The 25,997-nt window shown below is 40.2% G+C and overlaps 1 protein-coding gene across 1 annotated transcript in view; it reads right to left on the reverse strand.

Moving 5' to 3' along the window:
• Window positions 1-25,997, reverse strand: part of CCNYL1 (cyclin Y like 1) — a 33,293-nt gene extending 7,296 nt beyond the window's left edge. The window contains exons 1-8 of the mRNA XM_048309106.1: window positions 25,689-25,997; window positions 13,505-13,579; window positions 11,233-11,267; window positions 9,431-9,531; window positions 7,951-7,986; window positions 7,177-7,228; window positions 3,995-4,114; window positions 1,814-1,980 (exon numbers count right to left, since the gene is read on the reverse strand). Coding sequence (XP_048165063.1) covers window positions 1,814-1,980; window positions 3,995-4,114; window positions 7,177-7,228; window positions 7,951-7,986; window positions 9,431-9,531; window positions 11,233-11,267; window positions 13,505-13,579; window positions 25,689-25,926 — 824 coding nt within the window. The 5' untranslated portion in view covers window positions 25,927-25,997. The remainder of the gene's footprint in view (window positions 1-1,813; window positions 1,981-3,994; window positions 4,115-7,176; window positions 7,229-7,950; window positions 7,987-9,430; window positions 9,532-11,232; window positions 11,268-13,504; window positions 13,580-25,688) is intronic.

Genomic DNA, 25,997 nt, shown 5'->3' on the forward strand with positions numbered 1-25,997 from the left:
TACAAAAATCCCATCTTCAAATTGGAGAAAAAAAATATACCTAAATTCCATCTATTTTCCTTACCACTATCACTGCTTTGAAAATGCAAGTACTGACAATTTCAGGAGACCCAGCATCGGCAATAGAGAATAAATATCCTGCTTGTTACAGGTATTTTCAGTGCTATCAATTTGATTTGTCCCAAATAGGGCTAGAAGAGGAGACATCAAAAAGAGCAAGATGTACACTCCAGCACTCCTGGCTTTGCTGACCCCACTTCAGCCATCTCAGAGTTATTTGCAGCAACGCTTCAAGTACGTTCCTCAGATAGATGAGCACTCGGGACCAGGTTGAGTGAAGATGTACATTGTATAAAATCACTAATTATGCCTCCCTGAAAGCAGGGCTGGCACAGTCCTGCATTTTGAGACAAAGAACTCCCAGGCAAGGGGTATGTATAAAACAAGTAACAGTGGTTGCTGTTGCTGCTTGAGATGTGAAATAATTTGAATAATAAAAATTGTTTTGGTGCAGAAAACTCCCTTACTTTTAGAAATACAGCCCACAAAAGGACGAAAACTAGATATTCATCCTCCTAAAGAGTCCCAAATGAATAATTACTTGCTGTATTTTAAACATTAGTTTGGGCTGAATCCAGGGAAGAGAGCTTGGGGCAAGAACACTGCCCCATCACACAGGCAGCCTCCCAGTGCTGTGTGCCAGCTCAGTCTGCTCCTGTGCTAGAACTGGCTGTCACTGCATAGGCCTGGACACATGCTCAGGGCACAGCACTGGGATTAGACTCAAACCCACCCAAAGCATGTCATGAAAGCAAGGCCAGAAAGTCTGGTGCAATAAGCTGGCCTTGTATCATTTCTACCACTGTGATAAGAGAAATAGGAGAACAAGCTGGCACATAGAATTAAAACAATAATGCTGATGTTTCAAAGCTCTGAGATAGAACTTTGTGAGAAGGAATTTAACAGAAAACCTAATGGCCAACCACAGTCCACATAAACACACTTTCAGCCCATAGTATGAGCCTGGAGCCATGAGGATGAACATCTTCCCATACTGCAAAATCTGGCTTAAAGCTGAGTGCAGCAAGAAAAGACAGCAGATTCAAAATTTCTGAAAAACTGAAATTGACATCTAAGACAAAAATACATCCAAGGAACAGCCTTACAAAAACAAGCAGTAATAAGACTGAGGACTTTGTTTTCAGCCCTGTAGGCACGTCTAAGAACCCACCCAGAGAGGATAAGCAGTAGCTGTGTGTAACACAGGCAACCATAGCTACCCACACAAACAACACCTGCCTGCCAGCAGCAGCACTAGGAATTCAGACCTTGAGATGTTTAGGCCTTAGCTGGATACACAAGCAGACATGAAAGTCACAAATTATGATTTACCTTGCACTTCTTCAAATTCTAAAACAGAAAAGGCAGGGGGACAAATTTAGTTCACTTTGTTTCCTTCTTAAAAAACCTTCTGATGAGACTATAAATTGGGCAGTTTAGTTCCATGGCTCGTCACTGAGAGAAAGAACGTAAAGAAAACTAACTTTGAAGTCGCTCATGCAAGTCACTGAAACTATTAATACAGATTTGTCTCAAAGTAGGGTAATTATCCAAAGTTTCTTGAGGTAAAAAAGGGAATGAGGCCAGACACCAAATATACACTATATACATACAGCATAGCAACGGAGAGGTGGTTTTTTCAGCATGATCACAAAAATTGCTGTTTAAAAAACCCACAAACAAATGAAAAAAATCACACAAAAAAAATCCCAAACACCCCACCGCTGTAGATTACCCAAACCTTGCAACTTACATGTCCTCAACAGTAATGTCCTTCAGTATTTGGCAATAATCCACATTCCACACAGCTTGATCATCCCAGACTTTAGAAGCCAGCAGAATAGCTCCTAGGACTATCCTCTTCCAGTTACTAGGGCATATGTCAATCTCTGCATAGGTTAACAGCCTTTCCAAATAAACCTACAGAAGGAAGAAGGAAAAAAAAACAAACAACAAAACCGCACAATTGTATGCGTGTAATTAAGACCTGGAGCAGAGCTGAGCAGCAAACATGCCAGTCCAATATGACTATTTGTCACTGTTAAGTGTATCAAAATAAGTATTAGTGATTACTACTTACACTTAAGAATCCAAATTTTCAGGAGTTACAGGTTCCATTTTTTACTATCCCACGAGAGCTGGACCACCAGGGTGCACAATAGCTAGTGAGGTGTTCCTCTGAGCAATGAGCACTGCTCCTTCAGGGAGACACTGCTCCAGCTCTGTCACCGAGTCACACATCACGGGCAGGTTCTCATTAGGGCCCACCTGGGATAGCAAATCACTCAACATCACATTAGCTTTTCAGCATGGTTAAGGTTCAGCACTTGTAGCTTAACAGGAAGTGCTAAAACCTGCACTTTGATCTCTGGTTATGGGACAAAGATGTGTTAATCGCTGTCTTTCCACAATGAAAGGCCTTTAGTGCTGTTTCTATTTTGTATTGAACAGACTTCAGTCCCTTGATCTCCATCACCAACTGCTTAGGCAGTGAGACATACTCAACTCCAAAGACGTTCCGTTCCTTGGTCTTTTACTCATTCCTCCCATGAAATCTCAAACCAGCTCTAGGATGCTGAATCTCTCCCTTCCTTGAAAGTTCTCTACTATTTACACTCCTATAATGATCCACGTACTAAGTAATTTGCACTTTCAAATTCGAATATAAATTGTTTTTAATTTTCTATTCCCTCACCTAAATCCAAGTTCCCAATGTAGCTTCAGATAAATTAGTGGGTGAGGGAAGCTTTTAAGGTCTAAGGGAAGGAAGGATTAATCTTTGTCACTGAGGTCTGCCCATGCTTTCTTCCCATCCTTGGTTCATAGCCTTCTAACAGCCTAAAGGTGTTCCTGTAATAACAGGGCCATCTAGTGGTAAAATCCACTTTAAAAACTAACTCCATTTTTTGCAAACACTTCAGCTAGTTTGCCCAGGGTGAGCTGTCATCTTGTTCTGTCAAAATTGCTTTCCTGTCTTTGAAAAAGCAAAAACCTCCAACTCATTTCAGAGTTTCAATAGCTCTTAAATATCCAGCCTTTTTAATTACTCATTTCCTTATTAAAGAGAGTCCTTCTAGCTAAGTTTCCTTAATTGCTATATTGCCTTTTGGTGACAGTTCTGTTGTCCTTTCACACAGTTTTTCAGAAAGAAGCCACAATGAAGACTGAAGTTTAGTGTGCAACAAAGTGCAGTTTGAGAGATTGTCTAAAGTAGCAATTATACATGTTGCAGTTTTTAAATTTCCTTTCATATACATATATGCATATATATACACACACAAATAAAAAATCAGTATCATTGACAAATTTTAAAATCCATCGTGCTTCTGAAATCAAACAATGAACTGTAATGAGATTATTATCTTAATATTGTTCTTAAATTCTAAGTACCTCCATGTCACCTGGGGAAAAAAGTTATAGCCTCTTTGGCTTAAGTTAAAAAAAGTTTGGTAGAAAGGTGGCAATGACTGAAGGATATAATAATGAGAATGCTCCTCTCCTAGAGTTCCCATAGGATTGACTCTTGATCCCTTAAGGCAGTATTACTTGTTCTAGTTAATATAAACTCAAAACTCACACTTTCCCCTCCACAAAACTGAAATAAAAGATGTCTTTGTGTAGGATCTCATCACACCCCACTGTTCTGCTCTTCTCAAGCTTCTTCACGAGTTATGTATTATGAAACAAACAGGGGTTTACTGGATAAGTAATTAAGAATTACATATTTATATACAGAAAAGGGAATTGCCCTTTTATTTTATCACTTCTGTGGCTACTTAGAAATCTCTAATGAACTCACTTGTACTGTGCCTTCATTAATAAGGTTTCATGAGATACTCTTAACTATTTAAATGTCAGTTCAGCCCAGTTCTCTTAATGAGGAGAGGGGAAAGTCCTCCATAAGCTCGAGTTTCAGCACTCTGGTGCCTCTTACCAGTGTCACTATTGCACATTCCGCTGTCAGCTGTGCCGCGCTGAAGAGCGTCCGAACAAACCGGTAGATGTGCTTGTGGTCAGGGTCATGCTTGTAGTAGTCATCTGGGACTTCTTCGCGCTGAAAGAAAGTTCTTGGAGTTACTGAAAACCTCTCTTACTTAACACTAAAGAACAGGTTGTTTCTTCTCACTGAGGTGTATACACCCATTTTCTGTCACAGAGGCAGAACAGAGTCATGCACTGAAAGAAGCAGCCTTGCAATACTGCAAACATTCCAAACAAAACACAGTTGCTTTAGCTGGTATCTCTCTTCTGAACACTTGTTTCATCTGTAGGACTAACAGACAAGAGCATGAACTACCATCATCATTGCAGGTGCTAGCTATTGTCCATGGAACATTTTACAGACTGGAAGAGATGTAAAAAAAAAAGTTTGTCCCTGCAAGAAAATCACAGGTATATACACACCAGGGAAACAATGGCTCTTCAAAAGACAAAATTAACAGACTTCACAAGGTTCCTCTTCCAGCAGAGGAAGTGCTGAAGAACACGTGGCAATAATTCTGTCACAGGCAGCACTAGAAGGTAATTTACACTGTTTTCATAGAATGCATTCTTGAGAGACTCCAGAAAGACAACAAAGCTAATGAACAACTAGATTTAACTCTGACACAGTGCTAAACTGTTTCTAAATACAGGGGAGAAGAAAAGCTCAGAAAGAAACAGTCTGTAAAAGCAATCCTAAAATAAGTGTTTGAGAGACGTTTCTGATATTCAGCACTTTTTCTGGAGGGATGAAACTTCAAGAGCTCCAACTCTGCACACTGGTTCTGCAAGACTGATACTGAATAGATTTCTGTCTGCAGTCCAAGGTAGACCTACAGTATGGTAAAGACAGCTGCTGAGAACAGCACATCTGCTTGACACTAAGATAGTAGTTGCAAGGTAAGCAAAGTAGCAAGTGTTTTCCTGTGTTTTTCTAGTTTAAAATAGCCAGGGAGCATAGTCAAGTAAAATGCAGAGGTAAGTTAACTTTGTACTGTCCACACAGCCTTCTAATACACCACTAACCAACGGAGGTTATCTCTGCAAGGGGGACATGCAACATTAGGAATAGCATGAGCAGGAATGCTCATCGTTCCTGTGTTACACATGGTACAGAAGCACATCTGGAAGTACATTTCTGCTGACTGGATGTCCTGAGGTAACCCAAAATGTTATTGTATTCCCCATCTATCAGTGCCCAAAAACTGTCACTGTCTCTTTAGGACCCTGCTGCGGGAAGCTGGGGATGGGTGGGTGCTATCCCAGGTGCTTTTAAACTTGGTCCTGGCAGGCAGCTGGGCCCTACTGCTGTGTGGTCTTGGTCTTGCCTTAAGCACAGGCTTTGCACTTTTTGGGTTCTCTTTTTGGTTTTTGTCTCCCTCATCTCTAAGAGACTGCAGTTAATGGTTTTCTCACCTTAGGAAGGGTATTTCTGGCATTTCAGGTCTCTCCTTATTCCCACGGGGTGTGAGATTCAGCAGTTTGGTATCTAGCAGTTATTTACTGTTAGTTTTTGCCTGTTGCTGTTCTGCTTGTTAGTAAACTTTTATTTTTTCACTTACATCTACTTGTATTCATTCCTTATTGGTGGAAAGGGATTTGTTGAACCTATACAGAGAGGCAACTTATTCCAGAGTGTTGTCCTTTTAAATTGTCTTAAACCAAGACACTGGAACTGAGGAAGGAAGCACCAAGACTGATATTTGTGACTAAATCCATTATACCAGTAACTGGGTCACATTAGGGTCAACAGAGCCTGGTTTGGATTCCTTGCGACTGCATCTTTAGGTGTTCAGAGATTTCTTCCCGCTAATTAACCTTTCTGATGGAACAGTAGGTACCCAGGCAAAACACCATTGCTATAGAAACTAACAAGCCATGTGTGCCTTTCCCTCAGAAGTGTGACAATCAGCCATAACTCTGTCTGTATGCTGCAGTAAGAATAGAAGAGACCTTTAAGTGTTCCCCAGAGGACACAATGATTTTCTTCTCATTAAATAGGAGGTAGGCTATATGAAAGGATCAAACGATGTCAGGTTGTTAAATAAAGAAATTGTCCAATGAAGTGGAGTTCATCTTACATAATTTTGAATGCAAAACAACAGACTTGGGCATTTAAAGTAGTTTTGGTCCACACTTTTTGCTCTGAAGTGCTACAGTCCATACAAGAAATCTTGGATATAGATCTTGTCCTGAAGTTCTTTTTGTTTTTTAAATTGAGTAAAGAGTTGTATTTATTTATATTGTATTGGGCTGTACAATTTCTAGCAAAATGGGCCATATTTAGGGATGAAACTCTAACAGACTTAAAATATTGTTTATTAAAATCTGTTTTGCTTTTAAAAGCAAAAACGGTGAAATAGGTTGAACTACATTCACTCAGGTAAGTCCCAGAGCAAATTCAATTTTTAAAGCCCCTGGATCTTTGCTGAATTAATTTCAAATGAAAAACATAAGAAGTGGTTCTGTAGAACGGGAATTAAGCCAGGAGTGCTCAAACTGGATGTAAAAAGCACACGCTCCACTCCTGAGCTTCCCTGTACTATGAGGTTTTGCATCTTTAAGAGTGTCTAAAAAGGTGTACCAGGACCAGTCACATTAAAATCACATCCTGAATGCTCCTTGCTGTTACTGCAAGCAGTCTAAAGCATATTTGCTTTAAAATGTTGCCTTTCAGGTTTTTTAAAGGCTGAACCCATTGTTGCCTACTTTTTGTAATGCTTCGTGTATTCTATTCTTCTGTTTGCAGTCATTTAAAAGGTTAGGCACATACCTACTAACCATGTCTTCCTAAATAAATAGAAAACACTTTCGATAAAGCAGTATTAAAGAGGGGAAGAAAATAGATGGACAAGAAACTTCAGACATGGAATACGAAAGAATTTGGCATATGCTTCTTTCTATTTATAGTCAAAGCATAGAAAACCAAACATAGTTTGCAACATTTAGAAAGATTGGGCTCTGTTTATGATATAGCTGATCTCAAAAGTCACTGTGTGCACTTTGTATTACATATAAAGACACAATTTAAGACCAATTTGATTGTGGCCTGTTGCTAATACATTTTTACGACTTATACAATACAAATCAAGATGTTATTGATACACATTCAGAGGACCAAAAAATTACACTTACTGTGAGAGGATGAGATTTTTCATCAAAAATATCCAATGATCTGTCAGAATCTCTACAAAACAAAAATCTCTGGTTTAGCAAAAAGAGTTAATTGGTAATGCTATGCTCTACTAAAAATCACTGTTCATTAAAGAGGATCAAGGGAACTATTTTACAGTTCAGCTTTTCCTAGAATATGGTATGGAGCTACCTCATATTTTTGCAAAGCATTTAATGATGAGTCCTTACAATTAAATATTTAAGGTGCTAAACAATTAATAGCTTTCCATGTTCTTGTATTATGCTTACTACAGTTCTGCCTCAAAATGTGAAACCAGGTGAAACTCATTAATAGCATTTACTTCAAAAAGTCAGCTATAATTCAGAAGCATATGCTGGAACTAGTTGTAATGGCAAGAGTGATTTGTACATGGACAGAGTGTTCCTTCACCCATCAAAACTAATCCATACTTCTGTATTCAGGAAAAGGTGAACAAAGTCCAAAGGTTGATTTGTGGTGAGTTAAGTGACCTCACTCCTTGTTTTGGAGTTTTATGTGCCATTGGATGGGTGAATTACTGACCCTTCCACAGCTGCTCAAGAGGAGGTACAAAGAGGAAGCAGATACAGCATGAAGTGCCAGATTTTTCACCTCCTTGGTCACTGAAGTGACCAAGACCATATTTGACTCTACAATCTAAGAGGTTTTTTTTCTAGTCTTAGTGATTCTATGATTCTATATCCCTGGCTCAAAAAGAAAGTAATTATATTTCAGCAAAGAAAGAGTTCACTCACCTGTTCTTTATATGGTAGAATATTGCTAATGTTACACTAAAAAGCAGAAAAGGAAAAAAAAAAAAGATTTAACAAAGCATATTCCATGCAACTATTCCACTGCAAAAGCTGTCATTCAGCTCAAAATGTTACAAATCCATTTTGCAGTGACCTCCTCTCACATCCCCAGGTACTACACATCTCATTTCTGGTGTTTAAGTGTCTGGACAGAAATTGGCCAAATCAAATCTGCCAGCCAAGCTACCTTTACATTCATTGTATAGATATTTGTGCAACAAAATAAGTGTTAAGCGACATTTTCAACATATTCCTCCATTTCCTGATTAGGTGATATTTAGTGAAAATGTGGACTATTCCCAACTAAAATGTAAGTCCTATTTGGTGTTACATATACCATTGCAGAGATTCTGCAGATGTTTTAACCCTGAGTGGCTGTCTAATTTAGGACCTGTCTAAAAAGGAGAATAATACAGATGGTATCATGCCAGCATAATCCAAGAAGTGGACAAGAATGGACTTCAGTCTCTGCTAAGTGAGGCAATAGGTTTCATATATTAACACTTGTCTACTGTGGCCAAATATCAGATTCTTTACTTGTCGTGATAACAGAACGCTGCCATCACAGGAACCTGTCACAAGAAAGTTCTGACCTGCTGTCAAGCTGTACAGCACTTCAGAATGGCACAAGCATCATTTTTTAGGTTTTTGTTTCTCTAGAGAAGGAAAAGTGACATGCTGCATACCTTTGTCTGAAACCAAATTTTAAAGTAACAAATCAACTTAGACATTTCCAAACTGTACTACACTATTAAATCAGTAAAGCCTTCTGGGACTCAGTCCACTTTCCCCTCAAGCACGATAAAACTCCCTTCTCAGTTCTCAGCTGGTATCACCTAAGTGCAAATAACTGGCTTTCTGGAACTCAGGTCCAGCAGCCATTTACACTGGAGAACAGAATTATCACCTACCTAAAATAACATGTATGTGAAGAAAAAGCAGAAAAGGCCAGAACTAAACCCCAAGTCAGCAACATGCTGGTTTTCCACAACTAGAGGGCAGACTAATACCACTGGCAAGTACCAAACACAGTCCTGCAACTTTTCCTGCAATTCCATACAAAATCCATTTCAAGTTTTCCCAGGTTAAGAATTTCTTGATTTGGCTTTCAATGTGAACTAAACTCCCCACCTCAACACATACTTTCAAACCCAAAATGCTGACACACTTCTGCACTGCCTCAAGTGCAGGATGAGAACGACTTTGAAATAGGACAGCGCATGAGCTCTGTGACTGAAACAAGAGCTCCTCCAGCAGTCAGTTATCCAGACCTCTACACCCCTTCATGACCAACCTGCAGAAGCAGTGCTGTGCTTCTCTCATTCAAGAGTGCAGCTGACTTTGGAACAGACAAGACCCCCAGAAAATGCCAAATAACCTTTACAATGCCACTCAATGCCTTGTTGATGACAAGGGTCCTTACCACTTTATTGTGCTTCTAAGGTTAGGCTGACTGACGGTGCTGTCATCTATAAATATCGTTGAGCATGAGCTGTATTTTTTCGTGAGCTGCCCAGGAGAAACCTTGGGGTACAAAAAAAAAAAAAAAAAAGAAGAAAAGAACTGAAATACATTCAAGAAGAGGGATTCTGTAGGATTCTGTTTAGCACACTGAATACTGGCTTTACACCTCAAGTGGTTACTGCACAGGAGGTCTCTGTGGGTGGTTGCTGCTGCAATGTAAGCTACCCTGTAGCCATCTAGTTCCTTTGTGTAAAATACATTTACAAATCATCCCTTGGAATACACAACATGATTTTAGATAATTTACAGCAGAAATAGCTGAGCTAAAGCAGCAAGTCCTCTGATCTTCTCAGTTCTCTCCCATTCCATTCTTGTCAGTTTGTGTCTCAGTCTTCCCTCTCTGTGATGTACTCTATTAGATTTCCCTGTGACTCCATAATCAGCATCTCCCTTCTTTTACATCCTATACCTTTACACTGGCTGGTTATCCAGTATTGCCCCCTGCGAAGACAGTTTTGCATTTGGGGTTTTGTCATGTTAAAGTTTCAAAAAAAAGGAACTCTTTCCTGACATGGCTCCCTTCACACATGTCCTGTTTAGCATCTGGAATGTGGAAACAGAGTACCGCTATGACCTTACTTTTACTATTATTACTTAGAGCTAGCAATATGCTCCATCATCCATCCTCACCTGAACATTTTGTACTGTAAGAAATCTTCCAAAATAACCCTATCCAGGCTTCCCTGAGCATTTTAGAGAATACCTTGCACTAGAGATAGGACATCATAATTGAGGGAGGAATTTTAATCAAACAATTCAAGATTCATTAGTTTTCACCAGAATTTTTTTTAAATGCCATGTCTAAAACTTGAAAGTCTTCCATATGAAAATGTTGACACCCTTCACAACTCAACAGCTGCCTGGGAATATCTCTCATTTCAGCTGAAGTTTGCCAGCAAAAACAATCCAATCACACTTCACCTTGGTAGTGGCAGACCAAAGCTGGAATTGTAACAAAAAAAGAAAGAGGAAAAAAAAGGGGAAAGAATCACCCCCCCCCCCCTTGCATAATCAGGCTAAATAAAAGAGACTTGAAATCCTATTATCTTATCAGTACTTTATCAGTAGACACTTTTGCTGGACAATATTTTTTAAGCTTTATGTTACTAACTTCTACTCTTACCTTTACTAGTCAATGATTTTTTATCCACTTATTAATGACATCGCATCTTTTTTGCTTTGGCTTTTTTTTTGGTGAGTGAAGTGTCCAAACTGACTAATATTTGTGGAAGAAGCTCAGAGCATATTTTCAGACCTTAAAACTAATGGATTATCGCTTGTTTATCATACTGATGATATTTGTTCATTATTCTCTTTTCATACTGGATGCACTTCTTAAAAGTTCTATAGCAGTACTCAATCAGCAGCAAGTCCTTCAAGAACTGCCATCTCAGCTGAGAAATGAATGCAGTTTTGTTTCTGTTTAAAAAAAAATACAGACTGGTTTGCTTATATTTTCTTCTTTAGTTTCTGAAATGCTTAAGACTGACGCAACAAAAAAAATTCATTCTTATTTCTATGCTTTGTGATATTGTGCCTGATTATTTTTTAGAGATGGGCAAAGACAATTCAGCTTTACCTTTCTAAGGAGGATTTGGAACATGTGTAAGACTATATACCTAGAACTACTACAATTGTTTCCTTGAATTTGTCTTTGGCCCAATATCCTAATATTATTTATATAGAATCCGGTTCACTTACATGATTTATATGGTTACTCTTCCTCTTCTCTCGCACTAGAAAGAGGGAAAAAGAATGTGAACTCAAAGGTTTCCCAATTTACATTCAGTAAAGTCATTCTATTAACCTAGTTTTCTAAAGTACGTATGAAAAGTTTCAAATTTTACTTTAGGTGTCTGGAAAAGTAGTTTGAGGAAAAATACCAAGTTTTATCCAGCTAGTAAGCTACATATTACTTCTGTCTACCCACATGTACATTTAGGAACAACTACTTCCCATCACACTAAGGGGAAAAATGTCTTAGCTTCGAAAAGATGCTGAGTATCATGAAAAACAGGGTAATTTCAGATAGTTCAGACAGACAATGTCCAACATCCGACAGCAAACAGAAGCAAAACCAGCACACCCTGAGCCTGCCAAAGGCACACAAAGAGGAAGTGAGGTGCCCAGCATTATTTACATGTTCTCTCTTCCCCTACTAGATGGCAGAAGGTAAAAGGGTATTTCACTATACAGAAGATACTGGCACAAGCTGTGCACCTATTTGTCATGTAACTGCAACCATGTCATTTGATCAATTTAAACTGTGTTAGTCTTTCAAAAGAGACTGCAAGGTTAAACTTCCAGCTGTGACAGCAGCAATACAGCAGTGTGTTAGGGAGAGCTGAGAGCTGCACACATGCACAAAGTATACAAATGTGACCTGCATGGACAGGCACCTCTCCAAAGTTTTAACCTCAGATCATTACCACTCTTTAGCAGGACACATTCTCTTATATACTTACTCTTTAGAAAAACTGATAATTGGAAAAGAGTATCCACATTTTTTTAGTCTTTTTGCATAAACCAAAACTCATAATCCTGATAACATCTCACTGAGAGAGAACTTATGGATATTAATTCTACTAATTCTATGGAAGGTCAACTGAAGAAGAACAAGGGAAATTAGAAAATAAATTATTCTGCCTGACTTCTCCATAAAAATCAATTAATTAAAAACAAAGTTCAGAGAATAGTTTAAGAGTTACTACCTCACCTAGCAGAGCCTTTTTTTACATGAACACAAGTCTACACAATTCAATACATTTCATTTGAAGAAAACCAAACCATGTTTGAAAGCAATACTACCCCCAACAAGCCTGTTCACGTAGTTTGAACACTATCTGCAGCAAGGCACAGTGACAGTGTTCATGAACTCTGTCAGCTTGTGAGCTGCACCTTCAGCACTGCTCATCTGAGAGGTGTCTGAAACGAGCGGCTCAGACCCTCTGGTTGTGTGAAGACTGATCTTAGAGGCCCCCAAAAAAAGGGGTCTTTACATTTCCTTGGTATCACCCCTTCTGGAGAACCAGGCTAGTGCTTGTTTCCACTGCTCACAGACTATCTGAGCACTGCAAAGTTGATACAACTGACAATTTAACCACTTGCCACAAGACTGAATAGCAGGACAGCAACTGACAGACCTGTCAAAGTAATTCTTTTCTGTGGCAAAGCTGTGACAAGTTAAAAGACACACTGCAGCTTTCCATCAACACATTCAAACTCAAGTGCATCACTTTCTTAGCAAAACAGTGCTTCAAACAAGAACCAACTATAAAAGAAACAGAAGCATTTTAAAAAGACTGTCTTAAAACTTTTCTTCAGTTGCAACTTCAAAATGTCCTGTTGTCAGAATTTGGTTTTATTTGTGCAATATAGAAATGCCCCCACTTTTTAACAGCACTTTGGAATGCACAAGCTATAGCAATTGTTTCAAAACTCAGTTATTAAGTAAATATAGGATGTGCAAAGAAATTGAAAATCTCAATACATCTATATAATTAAAACCAGGACTGGAGAATATTTATCCTCTGAAATTATTCAAACAATTTAAAACAACATATTCAAAAGCAATGGATATAGACTAATGGCTTAGGCTTATCATTTATTGCAGAAAATTTAATTTATTTTTTAGAAACTACATTTTTTTTACTTTAAAACAATTTTTAAAACAGTCCTTGGTCATAAAAAACACCACCATTGCCTGAAGCTTGAATTACACTAATGAAGAGAGCCTTGCTCCTTCAGACTACTAGGATCTGCACTCTGAAATCTGGTATTTAAGCATTTTGAAGAACAAGTGATTTTAAGTGTTAAGTGAAATGGTCTACAAACACGTTTCTGTGTAAATACATAAATTACTAATCCCCATGCTTTGAAAGAATTGAAGCACGATGTTTTTGAGATGTTACTTTTGGTTATTTTTCCAATTTTTTTCCTGTTTTTTGTTAAATTGGAAAAAATCTCAGCTTACCATCTGTTTGTGACTTGCTCAGGAAAATTGTGCTTGCTCTGGGATGATCAGATGGATTAGATTCCAAGGCTAAATCTGAAACAGAAGGGACAAAAAAAAGAAGATACCTTTAACAAATGATGATAACTGCAACAATTGCCACCCAGCCTCAAAGTGCTCAAGCACAGTGATGGAAACAAGATCAAACCCACATAGAACGGGCTGTCTCTCTGAAATAAAACCTTACTTTTGCCAAGATGAATAAAAATTTTACATTTTTCCCTCTGAAAAAAAAATCTGGACAGGGAGATCTCAAAAAACAACATTCATCTTCAGAAATCAATCTGTGCCCCTGCATGTTAGGGTAGGTGGGTGTGGGACATGTCCTCAGTAGTGGGCAGAAAGCTAAAACTTTATCAAGAGAATAATTGAAAAAAAAACCATACCAAAACAACAAAAAATTATCAGTGCTGATCTTTCCCTCTGTGGTCTTTCCCTCTATGCTTTATGTACCAAATACAGCAGGAAACAATCTGTGATCTTACAAAAGAACCTAATAAGTAACATTTACAGTGCTGATAAATATCAAAACATGAAGCTTACACTGTTTGGTTCTTTTGGAATTTCAAGTAAAACCATGTAAAGCTAAAACAGAGTTATTGAAGAACAAAATGATTTCTTTAATCCTGTGCCACAACAGAGCAATGATAGCACTAGAAGAGGATATATTACTCCCTTAGATTAAGATGGAAGTGATCACAAAAGTTGGTTGGTGAAACTGTAACCATCATGATGAAATTCTGAGCTGCCTTAGCTTTGACAGAAGAAACAGCTGTTCCCAGGAAGTCATGCTACAGACAGAGTGACTTATGGGAACACATGAACAGAACAATCCGGGCCTGTGATCCTCTTAAGTCCTTGAAAGAGCAATTTTGCATCCATTTACAGTTGTCATGCCACGCCAGCCATACAAGCACACACACTCGTGCATGAGCACTTGGACTTTTAAGTGTTTAAGGTGGGACACCAACACAGTTGCCACACCCCTAAAAAGCAAAGCCATCTAAGAATCACCTTTTAATTAAAAAACCCCATAATCTTTTATGCACCCAACCAACAGAACTCTGCCAAACCACAAACTGCCTGCATGCTGGAACTCTTACCTGTGTGAATGTTTGTGCTACTGCGCCTACCCCACAGCACAGCCACAGCCCCCATGTGGCAGCAAGGGAACATAACTGCAAAAGTACACTGTAATTTTTAATCTCTACTGTATAAGTCATGTAGCCAACATCTGTTTGGGAACACCATGACTGTTCGAAAGGGAATTTCCCCCTCCTCTCAAAAAAGACCAGAGTCAGCCATGAAAGCAGACCATCTTGTGAAGATTTAAAAAGCTAATTTACAAACCCAGTATTTCTGTTGTTGCCTTACTATGCTCATTCACAGCACACAGTGAACAGATATCCGAATTTAATCCTGCAGTTAAAATAGAAGAAGTCCTGGCTTAGAAACCCTAGAATGGAACTTGCCTCACAGCTCATACCTCAAGTACTACTGATATACAGTTGATTCTCTGAAAAAATAAAATAAAAATCCAGCATGCAATAGCATGCCATACTGCCACATTTTAAGTACCATTTGTCACATCTTAACAAAATAGTATAACTTGTTTAAAAATTGTCCACGAGTTTGAGGAGTTTCTAAAACTGATTGAACAAAATCACATTTAAGAGACAGTATACAGCTTCTAATGCTAGCACTGCATTAACAAACAAATCAACAAACCCAACACAAACAGTGATTCAGAGGTGGAAGTATTTTGCCAGCCTACCAAGTAACTGAAGTGTCATCAACAGACAGAACAAGACTGCAATATGCAGACTTAAAATACAGATTATTATGAGCAAGTTATGATGCAAAGAGAGCAAACAACTCAGAACTTATTTATTTACAGTTCAGCAGCAACTTTTAGAATAACTGCGTAAGTCAAGTTAGAACAGACCTCAGAGGTCTCTAGTTCAACCTCTTGCTGAATCAGCTTTTGGTAGAACACGAGGCTGCTCAAGACATTACCGAGCTGAGCCCTGAAAACTTCCAGTGAGGGTCCACAGAGCTTAGATCACTTTTCCCATTAGGGGGACTAATGCCTACAGGGCTGTGAGACTCACTGTGGAATGGTAGGGAAGAGCCTGTAGGACTGTACAAGACTTGTGCCGTATTTAGGGGAAGACAGCAAAGGAAAACTGGGGAGGAACAAGCACAGGAAAACTGAAGGAAAAGGGCTACTGACGTCAGTAACTCTTTACACAGGACTCCATGTTTCGCCTTGCTGAATTTCATAGGGCTGGTGTTGGCCCAGTCCTGTCCAGATCCCTCTGAATAAGCAGCTTCCAGCACATTGACTGTTGGCTGTCATCTGCAATTTGGGCATCCTCCATCGCCTCCTCCAGGTCACTGATAAATGTTAAACAGGACAGATGCTTTTTTTCCCAGGGAAGGGACAGTACAGGGTAACACCCATCTTCCCTCACCTCATAAAAAATACACTACTATCTTGACTTCCCTATGGTTTTGATTTATTTTGAAACCATAAGACTTGTTAATGCTCACTTCTTACATAGCTTCTGCCTCTTCCTGGGCTCTGCCAGTCCCTATACCCATGCGTCTTACACAGAAATCAGATCTAGGACTAAAAGCACAAGAATGAATATAACTAACTTTCATCCCAGACAAGAAGTGTCTGCAATGTCTTCTTGTCATTCCAAAGAAAATCCACAGCACTGCAGCATGCACTGAGTGACACAAAATTGACAAGGACACACAAGTCAACCCCCGAACCAAGCAGACCCACACATTTAAGGAGAGGAACAGAATTGAAAGGATAATAGACTTTACTGGCTCCAGTTCCATGGTGGCTCTGCCAGACACTAGGAGCTTTCTGTTGGACAAAGTCTGGTGTACCAGCACCCACAGCACATTAAACCCACAACACAGATTATACAACCAGAGTTAAGGTACTAATGAAGTCCAAGACGTATCACACGGCTCTCAGTACAAAACCCCACCAGAAATGATCAGGGCCAACTGTAGCTGGGTTTGTTATTCCAGGGTAACATGGCATGAGCAGACACAGTGCACCTGCTTTGGTCTTGCAAGAGACTGCAAAGAAAGATGCATTTAACAGACCACCTCCCTGTAGCTTTCCCCTTATAAGCAGCCAGAGAATTTTAACCATCCTACCTGTGCCATTTTCCCTGGACAATGCTTTTTTCTAATCAATGGAAAAATTAGTCATGTGATTTGTTTGTCCTAAACTGCCAGTGTTGCTCATGAAATACCAAAAAGCAACAGCAATAAATCTGATGAAGGAAATATAAGGCAAAAGGCAGATAAGGACATGAGCAGAGGTAAAATGTAATGGGAAACAGCAAAAAAAATGGCAGAGGAAGAGCTAAATCTGCAAACAATTTGACTCACAACCAAGCATAACTCCTTATACTTCATCCTGATAGCACTTATGTGTCCGAAGCCAAGATACTAGCCCTGAAAGTAAGGGTGAGTCTTGAGTAGGAGCATCAGAAGTTGTACGACAGAAAACTCAAGCTTCACAGAAAGCTAACAGAAAAAGAAAGCACGTATGCCACAGGATAAACAGGAATAACAGAAATTAAAGCATGCAGAAACAACAATGAGAGAAGTGAGAGGAACAACAGGATGATATAAAAAACAAGAAAACAGCTCCAGAACATTTTTGTTCTAGAGGCTATTAACTCAGTAGAAATCAAAACACTTTCTATCAGATCCTCATACTTAGTGATAAAGAGGTGAGAAGGGAAAATTCCCACCCGGAATTAAATCTATGAGAGCAGCACAATAATGCTGCTACACAAGGGCCCTTCCCCTGTCTCTGAGAAGTGTATTAAAAACAACCTTTCCCCTTTCTCTGAGAAGTGTATTAAAAACAACCTTTCCCCTTTGTTTCTCTGCATCTCTCAGAGCCATTTACTCGTGTGTACTACCAAGCTTGTCAGATCAACCCTGCCTCCAAGCGGAGCAGAGAGAAGCCTGAACTTGCTTCCCTCTGCCATTGTTCCCCCTTTGATTGCCTTTCAGACAATCTCAGCCACCTCTGCTGCTGCTGAGCACGCACAGTCCCCCACAGGGCAGATCACGTCAATTTTAAAAGCAATCCTGTGACCTAGCTCAAGATCTTACATCCTTTCCACAACATAAAATCCACATGAAGACTTTACTTCTATCCATGCCATGTAAGAATGTGGGTAGGTTTTAGGAATTTATAATGCTAGCTACTTATCTATGGTTTACACACCTCCACGGGTGACTTCTAATTATTACAAACACATTTTACACATTGCATCATGCTATGTGTATTATCCCATGAATAAAGCTGACAGTCAAAGATGTCACTAAGTAGCAGCTCTTTGATAATTCCAGAACAATACACTATTACATTTCCTTTAACAGTTTTAGCCCCATCCTTTGCTTTACTAGACAGCAGTAACTTTTTGATACAGCACATATTTAAAGCAAGCATCTCTTTGCTGTAAATGGAGTTTTTTCACTTGCTCAATGACTTATTAGTTGTGACTAATGCTTGAGTTTCCCTTATATTTCATTAGCTTATGCTGTAGAGATGCAAGTCACTTAACACTCCCAATAAAGATGTAAAAATGATAACAAATTAGACAAGCAAATCTGCCAATCCATTTCAGAAAGTCTGTTATTCCTAACAATAACTTCATATAAAATTATTTCTACGTCAAATTACGTTATTCTAATCCTTTTCCCAAAACCTTTTAGGAAAGTTACAACTCTGGTTTCTAAATTTAACCTGCTTTGTTTATTTGTCCCAGCCACACCAAATGCCCCAGAGAGCCCAGCATGCATAGGCTGCTTTCCATTTGCAACTCTCATTGTTAAAAGACTGTTAAAAGATTATTTATAAATGTTATGAATTTACACAATACACACAGAAGGATGTTTTAAAGCTATTTAAAAGCTGTCAGTTGATCTTCATGGCACTACTACAGAAACAGTAATATCACTGCCAATACCCAGCACATATCTAAGTGCACACTGATGTTTTGGAAGGATGCAGAAATTACTTCAATATACAACAAGCTCTCTTAATTAGAAAGGAACTATTTGCTCTTTTACACCACACTTCAGAGTTGGGCTGGAGAAACTGACACAGCAGACATTTCAAATTTGCTACTAAAATCAAAAGTATTTAGAAAGCAAAAGTGCAGAATATATATTAAATACGGGAGATTAGGGTTTAAATAATTTATTAATTTATGTGGCTTAAAAAAAATCAATACAGTATTAATACATGTTCTTTCATTTCTTAAAGTGCAGGAGGATCCACACCACTCTCTGCAGCCTCCACAGGACATCCCAACATGATCCTATTGCACCCTGTTCACAGCCCCTGCTGGGGAAACACAGGGGACAGATCTGTTCCACACAACACAACGCCCACCCTTTCTGGGACCAAACGGAGCCCAGGAAGCTTCCACATGTTTCCTGATGTACCTGCCAGGGTTATAAGCACTTCTACAGATTTTAGCCAAGGCAGGGTGTCAGGAGTGCCCCAAATTCCACAGCAAAAGCAGGACAAGTTAAAACAGCAGTAAACAAGATGCCCCCAGGATTTTATTTTTGAACTAGAAGGAAAACAGTAGCTCACAAGCTAGATCTTAGAAGTAACTAATATTTTGTTAGGGCTGTGTTCCTGTACTGCATTTAATGTAGGACCATTTAAAGGACAGAGAGAAAGAATTAGTTCTATGCTGTCACTTTTTATTCCCCACATTGACCTTCACACATAACACAATTCACTATCACCACAGGCTAAAGTAGAAGTCCACAGCTCTGATTTTCTAACTGATAAGACAAAACAAAAATTTCCAACTGTACCCATTAAAGAGCAACCAAATTTTAGAATCTTAGATCCATGCTGGCACAGCAAGTGTAAGGAAAGCCTTCCTGTAACAATTCCTCCCATGTTCTCTGCCTTACTTCCAAGCCGTGGTTCAGAAAGCAGAAGAGGTGAGTGCCAGAAATTCCAGTCTCAGGTAGTGTCTGCAAGTGCAAAGCAAGACATACTGCAGTGTTTGCTGCTGTCACATGCCACCTGATGGACTGGCACACGGTACATTTTTCACCTCTTCCGATTGCTCACATTTGCAAACTTCACATGAAGTCTGGACCTTACCTGCAGTTTGTTCTGTAAAAGAAAAGTAACTATCAACATAACAAAACATGTCCAAGGGCTTTACAGAAAAGCTTTTTTTAGTCTTTGAAAGATACTGGCATTCAGCAATCTATTATCTGAGCCTAACTGACACATTTCATAACAAGCCAGTGTTAGTTTTCACACTGGAAAAAAATCAACAATGTTTGATTACTGCAATAATTCAAGACCCTTTCAGAACTCCAAACAGAAGCAAAGCTGTGCTATACACACACAGCTCATCAAACACTGTAGAATGCTACCAGGCTGACAGGGGGATTTTTGTGTAAGCTGTTAAGGTAGTCCTGATATTTACATCACCTGCAAGGAGGATCTTCAGTTTTATTCATCTGGCTTTACTACAAATTTAAATAAATAGCACCAAGTTTTGTTAAGTCAGTACCATCCTCACTTATGTCTTGAAATCGAAATATTCAGAGTTTTCTTCTGAAAACACTATTTTTCTAGTGAGTGAAATGGAAGTACACATTCAAACTCTAGCTGTAATGAAAAAAAAAAAAAACCAGACTGGTTTAAAAATCTCAACATAACCTTGCTGGCAAGGTCTGGGTTCTTAAATGTTTGGTAGAATTTCCCTTCTGCCTCCCATAGTAACTTCTTCTTTCTCCCTGTATGTGGAAGAAACATTGTTAGAAATGTTAATTTAACGTGCAATGTGAATCTGGGAGGAGTAGAGTTTTGTGTTTTGTTGGCTGTGCAAGAATTCATTCCCCTGTTAGTCAGCTTTTTGGTATGACCTCACCACAATGATCACACTTGAGAGAACACATACTTCTAGCCACAGAACTTCTGTTGTTCTACAACATGTACCCTGCAGGTAGGAGGGAAAACAGCAAATCTCCTGAAGAAAGCCAGTAAAGGAAAAGGATGCTAGAGGTAAGCCACACGGAACTAGTTAAAAAAAAAAAAAAAAAAAAAAAAAAAGAAAATTAATTCTGTTTCCTTAGTTCTGTAAGTTTCATCAAACCCCTCTGATTATATATTTCCTTTCAATACCTGTTGTGCTGAAAGCCTGAAAAAACACACCAGAAACACAAATCAGTCTCCCTCCACATGAGCTTCATATACATATTTTCCAAATCAACTACTCTTAAAAACCTAAGATTTACTTGCTTGCTGCAAGTCCCCATGACTTACTGAAGAGAGAAAAGGATAGAGGATTCTTTAGTTGCCAGCAGCATCCAAGCATAAGAACACAAATACAAATACTGTACTGCAGCAATGAATTCTTTTATTTCCAATTCCCAAATCTGTAGGTCAGTTTCATCACTGTTTCTGGATTCAGTCATTTCCACTACAGATACTTCACAGATTGTTTCTAGAGGCCATGACATCAGGCTTCTTCAGACAACAAAACGGAAGGTGTTTCAGGCTTTCAGAAAGCCCAACACTTCCCATTTGTTAAGATCGCAGACTATCTGCACCTGCTACAAATACCTTTGTAGTGAATGCCTAGTCAGTTTTTGGAAAGGGATATTGACAGTTATGGGGAACCAAGAGTGAGTCTAAGTTAGGTGAAAAACTCAGTGACTACAAGGAAGAAAGGAGAGGGAACACTACAAAAGGCACCAGAGCATCATTTACTTTTTAGCTCTGGCTTCATGTTTGTCTAAATAGACAATGGTATTTGTCAATCTATGCAGCTACAGATCTTCAAATAGAGACACACAAAAACCAACACAAGATGGTTAAGCCTTTCCTGTGATGAAAACTGCTGGCATCAAAAAGCTGATTCCTTGCACCAAAGTGTTTTAACTTAACTAACACTTTAACTAGGATTTAAAAAAAAAAACCCAACAACAAAAACCCCCTGAACTAAAAAAAAAAAACAGGAAAAAACCTCCACCCACATGCCTGAAATAAGCTGAAATTATATAAGAGAAGCAAATGAACAGTATTTAGATCTTCTGCAAGGAGGTTTATAGACAAGCTGTTAGTGTAACCAGATCACAGACAATCAATACATCCAAATTTCTGTTCCTCTTCAACACTGATTAATAACTGCAGCATGCAGTCAACCTGAAGCTTTGAAGAATTACTCCAGGCACTAGCCTGAGCCTGTTCAGGTAAACCTCACTTCATCCCTATTAACTCTCCTCTTCAAAGTCCCCTTCCATTTGCCTTCCCATCTAACCTCTTTGTGATGACCATATCCCACTTAGCTCCTCTCCTGATCCCATCTGCTGTTCCCTTTCATCCCTGACTGTCTTTTCCCCTGTCATTCTCCACATCCAGTTATTCAGGTGAGGGTACCAGGTCAGTTTGTCCCACCACTTCAGTAGGGCAACACTCTTCTCCTTGATTCAAGGCAATCAAGCAAACCTCTGCTCAAACTCAGCTAACAGCAGCAGTGGAGGGAGAGTTTTCAAGTACAAGTGAGAAACATCTGCCAAGCAAGGTCTTGTTCTAGTTTAATCCCAAGATCAAAGAATTTTTGAAGAAGTAGATCTATGTTTAAACACAGGGATCTAGCAAAAAAGTGTCAGCCATAAGAAGTTCTCCCCCAAATAACCAGAAAAAAAAAAAAGTACAGGGGAAAAAAAAAAAGGAAGCCCAAAATAAAGACTAGCAGACACTCATTTGGGGGGGAAAAACCCAAATAACCACCCCAGTAATCACCACAGACCAAATGACACACTAAGATCAAAGAACTACCATTACTAAAACTAGATAGGAAAGCCTTTTTGGTCAATTCAAACTGTGTTGAACCGTTGATTTAAGGAACACTTAATGCTCAACTGAAAAGTCAACTAGCTGCTTTAGATTGATGGCAGCCTTTGATATTTAATATTAGCAGTAGGCATGAACCTATTTGGAAGAAACTACTGTTTTCAAAGTCATGTTTATTCCTGTTTACTTAACCCAACTTGGCTTAACATATCAAACCGCAAATACAGGCTTACTTCTCGTTCGGAGAAAGCATGCACCAAACAGGTTATGGCTCAGGATCTTGAGAGCCATAAAATACAAAATCATCCTTTAAATTCTCTCAGTAGAGGATCTGATAAAACTTTCCTGTTTGAATTAACTTTTGCTGAAACATTAAACTTCCAGTTTTACTCTGTGTTTTACTGCCATTCCACCTACCACTCCTTTTTTGTCATACATAAATACCACATCATAATCTCCCCATTTTAAGAAAATGAGATTTTTCTTGTTCCATTCTGATCCGATTCAGACAATCTAAGCAGTGCTGACTGGAAAGTAGTGCCTGTTAAGAAGAGTGCTGGAGAAGCTACAAAATAATCCTTACTTAAGAGCACAGACCTGCAAGGAACACATTCCACTTGCTATGAAAGAGCAACACAAAGCTATGAAACAACACAAAACAAAAAATCCAAAGCTCAGTTGGTAACTTCTGCATTCCTGATACAACCAAAACATTCAATTTTAGCCAAACAAGCACAAAATTACTTAAGACAGACTTAAGAACAACAAACAACGTAGAGATAGAAATTTAAGGAATGAAGCATCTCCATCACATTTGGATGCTAGCTTTCTGATACATATAGCTGTTTTCTTAGAAACTCCTAGAACTGAGCAGCATGGAACAAAAATAGCCAAAATGATCTTGACTTTTTTTCTTGCAGCCCTCTCTTTTCTCCCTGCCAAAGGATTCAAGAAGAGGGCAGTCAGTGGTTCTCAGCCTTCCGTTACAGACTAAGTTTGCATCTTAGCTAGCCTATGATATTATACATTAATCAATTACAGAAGTACATTTTATCCCCCAAATGAAACTAAAGCTTTGTAGTAGTCAACAGCACAGAAACACGCAGGCTGTTTGCGTGGTTTGGGTATGCTGACAGCTTTTACATCCTAGAGTTTAAGAGGAATAAGCATAGCTATCTGTTCTATTACAGATTTATTATTTCATAGAAGGTATTAAATTAAACAGATAGCTGTCTCACTTCAAACTTCTTTATAAAGCCTGTTTCATAACACTTGATTTCAAACTTCACAAACAGTGCTTTACATTTTGAAGTTAATTGCTTTAATTCTATCCAGGTAATGCTTTGTAACACTCAAAAGTCAACACAAGAAGTTTTACTTTTAATATTGACTATCCAGAATTTTATTTTAATAAAGGTATCAAACTTTGATACTTTCTGCACCCCTAAAGAGTTGTATCAATCAGAAAACTTCAAATAGCATCTATCACTTGCAGCAGATCTACTTTGGAGGGCGATAGTGAACCACATACCACTGTAAAAGTGATCTTTAAAATCATCTTAAACATATACTACTTATGCAGTTCTAATTTTAGGATTATCTCCTGCCTCAAGACTGAAGCTTCCATAGTGTCCGGACACATAGCCACAAAAGTAAAATTTGTGATAGACAGCTACTATCTTACTCTTGGACTATACACTCTTATTTAGGCTTGCAAATTCAAAAAAATTAAATACTTCTCTACTTCAAGGCCAGTCCTGTAATGTGGATGAATTCACAATTAAATCGGTTACTTACCACTGCTGACATCATCACATACTAAAGATTCAAACAAATACAACCCTTATTCCTGAGGAGATTTGTTCAGCTTAGGCATTTTTACTTGGCTTATTAGAATCTTTAGAGAGTTTAGCTCCTCCTCCCCTAATGAGTTGAGAGAGTTCTGTACTATCTTCCTGCAAAAATAAAGGTTTAATTCTCCTAGGCAGCAAACATAATTTCTACTACTGCACAGCTGTCTCACAGGAGATCCAAGGGCCCGACTGTTCCATCTCACTTCTGGAACAGCTGCACCATATGGAGCTGTGCAGAACCCTGCAAGTTTAATAATTCCATTTCTGAAGGTCTCCTCACACTCTTCTGCAGCCAGTCTAATAGCAAAAAAATTTTTCTCAAGTTCGAGAAGAGTATGGATTACAGTGGTTATTGTTATTGTATACACTGTACGTTAAAGATGTCAGGCAGGCTATCTCTTTCCAAGTGAATATATTTCACATAGGTGTGGTTATAACTGCGAAGAGGAATAGCAAGATGTTTGTTAATTAAACTGAGTTTTGAATATCATGAGGTGTTAGACTGCGCTGTGCGGCTCCAGTAGCACCACGTGAGCGCCCGGCCAGACAGGAGCACCCCTAACCTGTTACATGCCTCGGAATTCCCGCAGCACAGCCCTGCAGCTCTCCCGGCTGAGGAGGAGATGCCTTCCAGAGCGAGTCGGTGAGGTACCAGTGCTCCGGGCGTAACTGCAAGGAATCTGAGCAGCACACACGTACTTTCCCATGAGTCCAAGGAAAGCAAATTTGGAACACCGAGAACTACGCGACAAGGAACGCCGGTGTAATGAGTCCCCAGTTATAACCCTGCACAGCCAGCGTATAAATTATCCACGTCCAGCCATGGTGATGTCATATGCACACAATCTTTGTAATTCTTAATTCCCTTACTCCCCACACACCCTCTTCCTTCCTCCTGTTCAACAGAGACTGGAAATGCAGCAGCTTTTGCGATATGCCTGAACACTGCGACCGAGTCCCGACTCCATAGTTAAGTAGAAACGAGCGGCCAGACTTCTCCACCTCAGCCGGGAGCAGCCGGGGGCTCTGCCACGTTCCCTTCTTGTTCCCGGACCCCCTCTCCGGGACCCGGGCTGGGCCGGGCGCTGCCGGGCAGGGGAGGCGCTCCTCGCCCGGGCGAGGACTCGCTGAGCGGCCCCAGGCTTGTCCTGCGGGCGGAGGTCCCGGCCCGGACCCGGACCCGCCGGGGCTGTGCCGGCGCCGTGACAGCCGCGGGGAACTTTGCCTGGGGCGCGGCGCGGGCCGAGCCCCGGGGGGCCGGCGGGACCGCGCTGCCCCCGCCGCCGGACAAAGGGGCCGCGCCTCGGGCCGCCGGTGCCCGCCGGGTACCCACCCGGGCGGAGCGGGGGCACCGAGGGGACAGGGATGCGGTGCCCGGCGCCCCCGCCCGCCCGCCGCTCACCATCCGGGAACTCCCGGTCGCTGATGTGCTGGAGGTGGGGGCCGCCGCCGCCGCCGGGATCCGAGTCCCCCGACTCGGCCTCCGCCGACCCCGAGCCGCCGCCGCCGCCGCCCGCTACCGCCGCCGCCTGATACGCGTCCGCCCAGCGATCGGGCCCCGGCGCTGCCCCGCCGCCGCGGGCCCGGCTGAGCTTGGGGCTGGCGTCCGGGGATACGCAGCAGGTGACGGTATTGCCCATGGAGCTCGGAGCTCCCCCGCCGGGCCCCGGCTGCGCGGCTCCGGGCTGGGCCGGGGGAGGGGAGGCGGGCG

The sequence above is a fragment of the Corvus hawaiiensis genome, chromosome 7 (genome assembly GCF_020740725.1).
Source record: "Corvus hawaiiensis isolate bCorHaw1 chromosome 7, bCorHaw1.pri.cur, whole genome shotgun sequence".
Classification (NCBI taxonomy): Eukaryota; Metazoa; Chordata; class Aves; order Passeriformes; family Corvidae; genus Corvus; species Corvus hawaiiensis.